We start from the raw sequence: 12,266 nt of genomic DNA, 5'->3' as shown, positions 1-12,266 counted from the left end.
ACTAGGGGGATTTGGGGAGAAAAAGCAGGAAAAAAAAAGATTGGCAACAGTTGTTAGCTCAGGTGCCAATCTTTAAAAAAAAAATGGGGGCCAGAACAATGACCTGTTTCTTTAAACAAGTGTAGATCAGGCATAAGTCACTCAGGGCCTGTGAATCTAGCGGGCCACTGAAAAGATAACAAGTTATGTATAAGAAATGTCCCTATACTCTCATTATACTTCAATAAATCACAATGAACAAACATCCTCTCACCGGAATTGGACAGACTGCAGTAGTCTGGGATGACTGTTCACCCATATTTGCTGCCCTTTCCTTCAGGAAGGTTATATTTCTCAGTTCCCTCAAATACAAGCTTGGTCATGTGATGTGCACTAGCCAGTGAAATATGAGTGGAAGTGACAAATGTCATTATCCAGCAGACACTAAAAGCCAGCATGGAGCTTGCCATTTTCTTTTTCCCTCTGGCACAAGATCCGCAATGATACAGAGATAGGCTACTCCGTGAGCTTGGGTTCCAGAGTGCAAACTATGTAGAAGAGAGCCACAGCTGACCTGAATGGACATCAGTGTGATCAAGAAATGAACCTTGACTGCCTAAGACTCTGAGATCCTGAGGATCGTTTGTTACCACAGTATAATGAGGCCAGTTCTGATTTAATTACGTATAGCTTAAACAGTTAGCTATGGCAAAAAAAGGACTAAATGAAATAAAGCCAATCCCCCACAATTAGCTTTTCCTTGCTTAATTTGGAATATATCCTCTTTTTTTGGCTACTGACTTGTCAATCCATATCAAAAGGCATCAAAGGGAAGTAGTGGCAGCACCCATTCGTGGTTGCCTTACAAACTACTACTCAACAGTGCCTTCACTCAAGTACCCAGCGGTTTCTGCTGAGGTCTGAGAAGAGGGCTACACGGTTTCACTCACGGTCTCCCAGGGACCATGTTAAGAGGCAATCCCAAGGAGTGGTGTTTCTGAGGGAAGTCAGGGGTAATAACATTCTGTATAGGAAAACGAGCAACCTTCCAAAGCCATGAAAGGATTACTACCTAATGTCAGTGTTAATGAGAATTCAACAAAATTGGTCCTCTCTAGATTAAAAAAGAAAAACTAGGAACTCCTTAGTGTTCAAATGAAATCTCAATGGAAACAGTTCTTGTTAAATCAAGTCACACCACTGAAGACTGGTAATTTATCATAATTCTCCTGCAGTGGAGAATGAGGTACTCCTGCCACAACAGGAGAGAGCGGAGTATACCTATCCTACGCAGCAGAAATATGGACTGCTCACTCAGGGCTCAGTGCCTACCCCAGAGAAGGCAGCCAATTAATGCTTATTGATTGATGGCTTGCTAGTGATTGGTTTGTAGCTGGCTTGCTCAAGTACCCTCTCTGATGGCTTCTACAAAGGTTAGAGCTTCAGCTAATGGGAGCCACTTTCATCAACTCCACCCCAGGGCCCCTATCCTATTACAGAGAGGATCTGAGGGATACGCGGAATACAACTACCACCAAATTCCCAGGAATTGAAATCTTATAATATTAATGATACAGGGGGAGAAGCAGAAGACAGGCTAACTTAAAGAACTTAACTGATTCAATCAAAAGTTAAGTGTAAACATTATGTCCTTCCTCTGGAAACTACTCAGGGCTAAAGTTTTCATTGAAACCCAAATAAAGTTTCCATAAGGCAGTTTAGCAGCACAAAAGCTATGAATCTCAACAGAATTCAAACAGCCATGAGGAAAAGAAAAACAATAGTCTTCCAGACAGCTAATGACGCAAAAGTCCTTGTACCTTCAATTTCCTTGTAATTAAAAACCCAGCATGTCCTTACAGATGTAACCTATTTGGCCTTACAGTACATTCTCAGGGTTGACCAAACAAAGCAACACTTGTCTTTAATTTCTAATTTACTTTTCTAATCTGCTGTTCCAGATTAAAAGACCCCCCTTATCACAGACAAAGAATATCATATATATGTGGCTTGAAAGAAACAGAAAAAGAAATGAGTGCTATTGGTGTTCGTGTTACCCATAGGACCTTTTCTCTTCTCCCTAAGGGATGAGCAGTTAACTCTCCACAGCCCTGGACCAAATCGTTCCTTCTTTCTGCTCTGCCTATGAAGAGCTCTTGAGCTATGACTCCCTTCCTGGGTCTCAGTGACGGAAACAAAACTGTATTTGATCAGAGAGGGGCCTGGAGGAGGATGTGGTGTAGGAGGAGGATGTAACCTAGGAATGTCTGAGAACTTCCAGAACTAAGCTATCTAAACAGCAGTATGAAGCTCAAAAACATTCACGACAGATGGCAATTGCCTAGGATAAGAATGAGCTTAATTTCTCTGTTTATTGCTGGGAGAACACATTCCTTAGGCACACATGGGGTAAGTCACTGAAACACACAGTGGCAAAAATTTAGAGTTGTTGGGAAATTTTGAAAGTATCTTCTGGTCCAATCCCTTCAATTTTGTAAGTGAGGACAGAACGTTAGGAGACTTTGTCATTACACAGGCCAAATAGTGACTTTCATTAGCATCATTTGAAACATCATTTGAAAGGACTTCCTTTTTCCTGTTCACAATACCTGCAAAAAGCAGATGCACAATGGAACATCGTTGAACTGAGCTGCATGAGAGAATGAGAACTAAGCACCTTTTCTTTCAAAAGTCTCGCTTTCTGCAGACCAAGGGCAGAAGGACCAGCTGAAAAGTCATCACACAAAGCTTATGTTTGAGTGGGGACAAGTCTCAGGGTACCAACAGAGAATACTAGAGAAAGCAAGCCTAGAAAAAATGACAACTGTCTCTGCCCCTGTTAACAACTAGTCCCAAGATAGAAGTCTTGGGATAGAAAATATGTGTCAAGGAAGATAATTTGCTTCTTTGAAAGATGAGCTCAAATGGCAGAATTGTGAGGAATTATTAGTAAGCTATCCTTTAACAAAATATCCCCAATGGCATTGTCTGAGGAACAGTTGAGTTCTAATCTTACCTGAATAACATCTGTTTAATATTGATGACAGACATTACTATTCTCAAAATGAATTGATTCCCAAAGTCTTATCATTTCAAGGAAAGAACATTGTGGCACATATTACAACCTGAAAAGTCTTTGCGGATTCAATATCCTATAACTGACCAATACTTTAGTTCTTTTTACTTGATGCTTTTTTCACTATGATGAGTAAAACTTTCCTTCTCTAATGAATTACACCAGTCTCATTTACGGCATCTATACTCTGAAAACATTAAATTAAGGGAGACCTTTTCACGTTAGGCTTCTAAAGAGAATCTCATTACCCTACAGTCACAGCATAGTTTTACTCTTCATTTCACAGCATATGTTCTCTGTATATTCACAATATGGCCCTCTTTTAGGACACTAGCTAGTTCTTACTCTGCTGCTGCTTTTAGGATTTGCAGTGAAAGCACTGATGTTATACTACTTTTAATGGTTGACATTCAAAATAAATTTTTACCTGAGTTTTATATCTGAACATCCTAAGCTTCATTATCTTCAGCAGTTCAAAAACACAAACATATTCCATACAAAACCAATTTTCCACAGGATAACAAGAGTATTTTAAGACAAACAGAATCCATCTGAATGACCAATGCGATAAAGAAGTACTTCTGAAGGTGACAAATGAATGAAGGCCAGTACTGGTTTCAAATACCAATTGTGAGAGAAGTTAACGGACTGAAATTGACATAGTACCACTTTTGAGGGGAGTCAGATGTCAAAAAGGGACATGCAGATCTCAAAAAACAGGATGATACATAGAAAAATGGTGGAAGGGGCAAACATAAAGAAAGATACAAGCTGCTCTGAACTCATAACATGATGAGCTTGAATGATTTATTGAAGACTTAAGAAAGAGGTCTGAGAACTTCACCATCACTGGAATATAATTTTGAACTGAAACAAATAATATTCTGGAGATGTTGCTAGAAGAAAACATAACACTGCTCTTAACAGGACCGTGTGCCTGAATCTGGAATACTGTCTAGTGTTCAGATACATCCTGTGAGTCATTAAATCACTAGAAAAATAGCCGTTGATAGGACACAGGGTAAAAGAGAAAAAGGGTAAAGTTATAGTTTGAGCAAGAGATTCAAGATACCATTAATAAATTTTAGGCCTTGATGTAGTAGAATATTCAAAGTTACATGCAAAAAAATTAAATTCTGAGGCGCTGGAAAGCCCCTCACCAGTCTGAGAGGCAGGTCATTTCAGGGAAAGGAACTTCATTGCATGTTGGGTTGAGGAAAGTTAGGAAAGCCTTGCTCATGCAAGTTGGTAAAACCAAAATGGCCACCCCACAGTTGCAAAGAGCTTAGTTCCAGAAGGTGCATTCAATCCTGTGTCTCCATTAGTCAGAGTTTCTTTTATTGGTGGCACATGTCACAGTCCTGACTTTTCAAAGAGTGGTCATTCTGTTTGGGTGAGCAAATTTGAATCTCCAAGAATGTATAAAAACAACCAAAAACAAGTGTAATTTTGGATAAGTTGGCTTGATGCCCATATAGAAGACCTTTGAAATCACTAGAGAATTTCGTAATTTATTTAGAATGTTTAGAATACTTAAAGGGGTATTAATCTCTGCATTTATAAGCCAGTTCACTAGATTACAGAAGTTGCCAGGTGTTTAGGAAGATTATATTAGCCAGAATAACAAATTTGTTTTATTAGGGTGTTACACTTGGAAGAATGAAATTTACTAGTCTTGTAATTATAATTTAAGTGGGTTTTTTGTTTGTTTTTTTTTGTTTTTTTGAGGAAGACTAGCCGTGAGCTAACTGCTGCCAATCCTCCTCTTTTTGTTGAGGAAGACTGGCCCTGAGCTAACATCCGTGCCCATCTTCCTCTACTTTATACGTGGGATGCCTACCACAGATGGCGTGCCAAGCGGTGCCATGTCCACACCCGGGATCCGAACCAGCAAACCCTGGGCCGCCAAGACGCAGAACATGCGAACTTAACCGCGTGCCACCGGGCCAGCCCCCATAATTATAATTTAATATGTCTAAAGAAGCTTGATTAAATGTATAAACAGGGGAATTCTATCAAATTTATGAAACAATAAAGTGAAAAGGACTTATTTTAAAAAATTAGAACATTTATAAATTAAGATCTGGATATTGATTAAAAATAGGCTTCAGAAAAAATACAGCTTATGATAAAATAATAAAAATAAAACTTAAAATTAAAGTTAAGATTTATAACTTCAAGCACTACATATTAATAAAGCAAAGGTAACTGCAGTATTCCTTTCTATGATCAAAATCTCCCCTTGAGCATTAAAGCCTAGGGGCACTAAGAGCAAGCATGTCCTGAGCACACAGCTCACGGAAGGCCTGTATTGAGCACTATGGAGAAGGGGCGACAGATTCCACCACAAGGAGCTCAGAGAACTGGGTAGGAAAGTAGCACATCATACCAAAAGCCAGAACGTGAGAAATGATACAAACACACGGACTCTAGGACAGCTATTTCCCTAGCTTTTAAAGAAGCTAGAATTATAAAACACATCATTTTATAATTACAGATGGTGGCAGAGTGATGTTTCAGGTGGTTAAGACTACAGGAAAAGCTGATTTCCAGAAGAGTTAGTCTTGACCGAACAAAGGAGTACATTCTCCCTCCATCACAGCATGAGTACATTTGCTACCTTTCTTATTCAAATTTCCTAGTCGTGATAGAAACCGTAGTTCCAGAGGTGTGTTGAAGATCAAATATATTCTGATTGACTTGACCATGCCCCCATTCAAAAGCCTTATTAAATACCATATATAGGCACAGTTATTTTCCAAAAAGGATTCATCCTTGAGTAATTCATTTGAATTTGAAAGGACTCTCTTTATACTGGATGTGAACAAATGAAACCAACATTAGAAAACACATTTCAAACTCTACTCAAGTGCAAATTACACAACACATTACTTTTTAGGTAGTTGTTTAGAATGAACATTCAGTACTTACAAAACTCTTAGCTGTTGGCTAATGTTTCTGTGATTAGATAAAAGTGGGCAATAAGAGATTTTATACTAATCATACTTGATTAGCGACAAACGAAAGAATAAAAATGAAATTTTTAAAAATGTTTAACATTAAAGGGATTTTAAATCATGCATTTTGTTTTGATAATTTCTGAAATTAATCACTAGGAAGCATTTCATTCAGTTGAAATGATGGGCTTTTTCACACACTCAATATTTATAACTTCCACATGAGTGTTTTCCCAGTTTTTATCTTTACTCCATTCTAATTTGTATTTTAATAGCAATTTAAAAGTCAGGGTTATTATTAACTCTGTTTTAAAAATAAATTTAGATGTCATGAGAGAAAGTTAATTGAGTTAAAACTTGAAATTGCTTTAAAAGATATACGTATAACCTTAGAAATAAATATATAAACCAATTTTAAATGTCAAATAATCTGTCTACGTGAAGTACATATGAAAATACCCTAAACTAGCCAGGGATAAAAGGTGGCAAGAAGGTGGCAGATGATTAAAGAGGATTCAGAATGTGATGGAAAACACAAAACGTGTTTGTTAAGAATAGTTTGATACTAAGGATTCAGTAATGATACATGTTTTCCTACATATCCTATGTGTTTTGATGATGTCCTTATTTTTCACATTCTAGGGCACAATCTCCTAAAACCAGCACAAAGTGTTCACATCTTCAGTCTTGTAAAATGGAGCAGGGAAAATTTATAATCAAGAAGCACTCTATGCGATAAACATAAAAAATGTATATCTATATCTATATCCATATATCTCTCTCTAACCAAATATCGACTGTCTCAAATCTCTTTCTAGGATAAAACAAGGTACATACCTATAAGGAAATAAACACCAAAGAAATAAAAATTAATTGTGGTTACTATAATACCAGCAGAGGTTTTAACATGAGAAACTGTGAATGAAAATTTCAAATCTGCGGCACCATCAGAACAATAGTATGTTACTATCATTTTCCCAGAGTTAACTCTTAATATCACATAATATCTTTGTTATCACAAAATAACTGTGATAAAATTTTAAATAATTATAAAATGACTTACTTTCTTCCTTCTTGCTAATAATGGCAGGCAGGGTGTAAATCTAAAAAACAAGGGAAGTCAATCAATTATTTGCAGTTAATGACCCAGCACAGAAAATTACCTGGGTGATGTTGGTACAATGACACAGAAAGGGGGTGTCTTAATTTCAAGGTCCTACAACTGCTGGATCCACAGCGCCATCTTCCCACCCTGTCAACCAACCTTGCTTGCTATACCTTTCCATCCCTGGCTGTACTGCTCTGGGCAAAGTTCTACTCCTTTCAGTCTAATTTATATGTCTCATTCTATTCCCCAACATGATGCATGATATCCCTTCTTCTGGAAGCATCTCATGATGGATTCTACCTGCTTGCTCCTTCCTCAAATTATCTGCTTAGGGTTTTGTTCTCAACACGTACAATTCTAACTTGTACTTGCTGAGCCATCACACGTATCTTCTAAATTTGCTCTAGGTCAGGGCTTGCCTCACAAGTGTTAGTGGTGAAGAGTAAAGTTTTGTTTTTAATTTTTAATCCATCATTGACTAACATCTTTGTAAATTATCATAAAATTAAAATATAATAAACATCATAAAAAATAGATGCAGTCCAAATTTTTACTATTAAATTCAACAGATGCAAAATGACTTCTTCAAATTGCCATACAATTTTCCAGATGCCTAATCATAATTTCTGTACTCATCTTATGGAGGGATGGTCTTAAAACCTGGGGACCACACTTTGTGTAGCTCTGTTGTATACAGGTACTTTATGCAAGGCTGCTCACAGGTTTTGTCACCTAAAGGATAGTTCTCAAGGGACAGGATGGGGTCTTTTATTTGCTCCGTGTATTCATCTCTCTAACATCTAATGCAGTCGTCTTCATAAAGAAAATGGACAGTGATCCATGATTTATTTCCTTTTTTACATAAGTCTCCCAAATAATTTTAAGTAAATTATCATGCCAACATCAAAATAGCTACGAGAACAATGGGGATATGGATAGAGGGAAAATGTCAAGCCACAGGCAGTTTTATCAAACAAGACTTTCAAACAAGGGTCTAGATTACAGGATTCGCTCTTATCCTGAATCTTGTTCATCACAGTGATCATAAAGCCTAGCACAGGCCTTGCAAAGAGTGGGCACTCAATAATTATTAGCTGAATAAAATAATCCAATCAGGGTAGCCAAATTAATGATCATAAGTAACTTTTTTAAAAGTAATTTTAGGGTTTTTAATTAGTCCTGGAAGTCCCCCTGAGAAACAAATTAGAAAGTTAGTGTTATATGCCAGTGAGTGAGACAGTACTAGGAAAACAGTAAGAGTCTCAACTCCTCTGATTTGCTATTTTAACATTTTCAAATACACTACAGATGTAAACAAAAATTTCAGATGCACTCTGTGATTATTAGAAGAACAAAATCTAAGTTATAGAACTTGTCACTCTTCTTACCGGTTCCTTCCCATCCATGGCTTCGAGCCAGAGCTTCCGATTAGCTTCGGAGAAGGCCTGCAACGTGATGATCCCATGCCTATTAAAAGCAAAGATTTAATATATCCCATTTATTCCTCTTATGCCTTTACACATTATTTTTTAAATTCTTAGTTAACTATAAAGGTAAAATTTGAAGAAAAAGCAGGCGAGAAAAAAGAAACGAGAAAGAGAAAAAAAGATAGGATAAAGAGAAGAAAAAAGATGAAAAGAAAAAGACTGACCTTCAGACACCTTTCAGAAAAATTACTGAGGACACAGACACACCAATATTGTTAACTCTAATGACTACACATAGTAAAATCATTAAGTGTTTTAGGTATAAGGCTGTTTGAAGGAGGCTAGTTTCAAACTATTTCCCCTAAAAAGACCAAACATGATGACAAAGCTATTTTCCTCACAGTTCAAAACCACCTAAACATTCTGCAATATGAGAATGATTAAGACTATGACCCCAAGGTGGTACAATCTAGTCAATAAAAATAATGACAATGAGTATACAGCAATATGAAAAGTCTCATACCATAACTAGTCAATTAAGACACTAAAACCAGTGTTTATCTATACCATGATCAGATTATTAAAATTAATTCATTTAAAAACAATTCTCTGTCACGCACCCATTCTGAAAGAGTTACTCAAGGATGTACTTCAAGAGAGAAAAGAGTGAGCAAAGGGGAGGAGAAAACCAATAGGAGAGAGAAAAAGATATGAAATCCAAAAACAGTGAAATTAATCTAGTTAACTGTGCAGACTGTCCAGAAAATAAATTTAAAAAGGAAATGAGAGGGTCCTGTGAAGAGATACATTGAGGAGGAAATTTCATCTGAATATGGTATAATTAAAAACCTGGAATGACTTAAAACTGGGAAAAAGGCATGTATTTCTTCTGTAATTAAAACAGATCATTAAACCGATAGAAAAAGGAAAAGTGTATATAAAAATCAAGATAATTTGATCTTGGAGAATTGAAGCCCAGGTAACAATGCCAATAATAAAATAACAACAATCAATACTTGTTGGCTGTTTATTATGTGCTAGGCACTGTACTGTTTCCTTTATTATCTCATTTAATCCTTACAACAATCCTTTGAGGTAGGTACTTATTATCTTTATTTTACAGACAGACAACTAAAGTACAGAATTTAACAAAGTACCCCAAGGTTATACAACTAGAAAGTGCTGAAAGAAAGACAAATCATTAACATGTTGGTATTTGTCTACATAGAAAATCCAGAAGTTCCTACCAGAAAACTATTAAAATCGATAAGAAGCTTAACAGCCATGCTAGATATAGATTGATAGATTAAAAAATATTTATAGCCTTTTTATACAGCAATCTCAACCATTTAGGAAAAACAGTTTCTACTAATGAAAATAATTTATTCAAAATAGCAATAAAAAAAGATACCACAGAATAAATCTAAAAAAAAGATACGTAGAATCTTCAAGAATTCAACTCTCCATCGATTAATTAATAACTTTAATGCAACTTCAATCAAAAATCTCAAAGGATTTTTTTGGAGAGGAAGGGAAACTTAATAAGCAGATCCATAAAAAACAAGAACACAGAACCAAAAGAGCTGACACAATTTTAAGGAAGCATAAGAATGGGGCCTTGCCCTATTAGATGGTTACAAGCTGTAGCATTTGTAAGCTATAGTATATATAGTATAGAAGATTATATCTAGTATATCACAGTATATATAGTGTGCACACACACCCCACACAAAGCTGGAGTATTCAGAAAAGTAGGTAGTAATGCAGGGGGAGAAAAATAGATCATGGAATACGACAAAGATCAAGCAAGAAGCATTCCCCTCCCTATTTTGTTTCTCTTCTTCTTTTATTGATACAATAAAAGAGTAGAGCTAAATAATTCCACTAGATTATAAACTCAGAAGACCAATGTATATGTCTCTCCCAATAGCCTGTGGCCAAGAATGCCCAGAACAGTGTTTTGTATATGGTAAGCCCTGAATTTTGCTGGGTAAAGCAAGCTTGCGGCATTCCCAGCTGTGTCTTATTACTGCTTGGAAGCAAGGCCACTTGGCTTCAAAACCCTACAAAAAAGTTGACCCAGGAGGAACAATGCTGTCAGGTTCCTTCATTGTGATGGGGACCTCAGTCCATAATATGCACTTTCCCCTAACACAGCCATTTATATTGATTTTCCAGATTCTTCTTTGAGTGATGTTACTTTTTGCCAGAACTTTGTGTCTGATTTATTGTTTTGAAAGCATCATGTAATACATATTTATTGAATAAACATGTGAAAGAATGAAATAAACATGCATGCTGTTTTTTAAAAAGAGACTGAAAAACAAGCGCTTTGTATGCTGTTTCATGTTTACATCTAAACAGAGAAACAATTAATTTATCTTACTAAAAAATATGAAGTGAAAAGAAAAGCTCAAACCTTTCAACTACTTCTATGTCAAAGCAGAACCGTTTGTCAATTGAATCTGTCTTTCTTCGGATACAAGATTTTAATTTAAACATTTCTGGTGAGCTGGTAACAAGGCCATTCTGAAACAAGAAGTGGAACACATTATGGACACGATAACAAGGGGACTGAAATTATTAAATACACCATCTAATGTTGCTGAATTAAAATGTTAACTTAGAGGACAGGTTATGTATAAAGGTCACGATCACACCTTGTCCTATAAATACAAAGACGTCTGCCTAAGGTTAACTGCCCAATTATAATACATCAAACTGTTAATTAATAAATTAATTGCATATACATGTTTTATTCAAAAAATTCTGTGACATGCCTGCCTAGTACTCTTCAACACATTGACTTATAATGTTAAATTATACTATAATATACATTTCTTTAGGACTTCAGACTTGGAAATGGTGTGAAATTATAGAGTTACTGTAATGTTACCACTAGAAACACAGAATACTTGTCGGGATACAACACTGTTGCTCTGAATCAAAATTCCCTAGACTGCTAAGAGATGAGTATCGTTCATGTGTCTTTGTATTAGAGTTATATGGTGTTAAATGATTGCTGGCTCAAAGTCTTAAGACAGCTACCAAAATAATAAAGTTTTAGTATATACTCCCTATAACGCTACTGCTATCATGCATACCACATGATTCCTTTGCTGGTAACCAATTGCTAGTCTGCTACCAAAACTCTTCGGACAGGACCCAATATAGACTCAGTTCATAAGAATTCTCTTCTATACCTGAGATGCCCGGTCAATTTCAAGGGGAATGTTTAACTAATGTCTGGTTAGTCCTATTATCTTGGTTGCAAATCTCACAGATTTATTAACAGAACGTTGGCTTGGTCTATTAGTTATTAGCTCACTGACTGTCACATAAACTGACTTTTGGGCAATATCTTTTCTTACGAAACCTTTAGAGTATAAACTAGGTGTGATTATAGCACTTAACAACTTCTCACGATGGTAGTGATCCATCTAAGGTTTTTTTTTTTTCAAGTATGTTCTCCTTTATTTTATTTCTCTCAGTTTGAATTACTAGACTCTAATGAATGCCCAAGCACAGTAAGTTTCAGCTTATATATTTGAGTAAATGTCTAAGTTAGATCAACATTTACTTCTGCCACAACCTATACTACAAATTAGCTGAGTGAATCACTTACTTTCTACCACCTTTATTTTCCAATCTGTTAAAATAAGGTGGGTCTAAATAATCTGTAGTATAACTCCCAGCTCTAGGATTCTTAGATGATGGCC

The 12,266-nt window shown here is 36.1% G+C and overlaps 1 protein-coding gene across 1 annotated transcript in view; it reads right to left on the bottom strand.

Annotated features, from left to right (window-relative positions):
• ARHGAP42 (Rho GTPase activating protein 42) overlaps window positions 1–12,266 on the bottom strand; it is a 262,991-nt gene that overhangs the window by 31,628 nt on the left and 219,097 nt on the right. Inside the window, exons 10-12 of the mRNA XM_005614996.4 lie at window positions 10,967–11,076; window positions 8,509–8,587; window positions 7,076–7,115 (exon numbers count right to left, since the gene is read on the bottom strand). Of these exons, the coding sequence (XP_005615053.1) occupies window positions 7,076–7,115; window positions 8,509–8,587; window positions 10,967–11,076 (229 nt within the window). The remainder of the gene's footprint in view (window positions 1–7,075; window positions 7,116–8,508; window positions 8,588–10,966; window positions 11,077–12,266) is intronic.

The sequence above is a fragment of the Equus caballus genome, chromosome 7 (assembly GCF_041296265.1).
Source record: "Equus caballus isolate H_3958 breed thoroughbred chromosome 7, TB-T2T, whole genome shotgun sequence".
In the NCBI taxonomy this organism is placed as follows: domain Eukaryota; kingdom Metazoa; phylum Chordata; class Mammalia; order Perissodactyla; family Equidae; genus Equus; species Equus caballus.
This window is presented reverse-complemented; position numbering and strand designations above follow the sequence as displayed.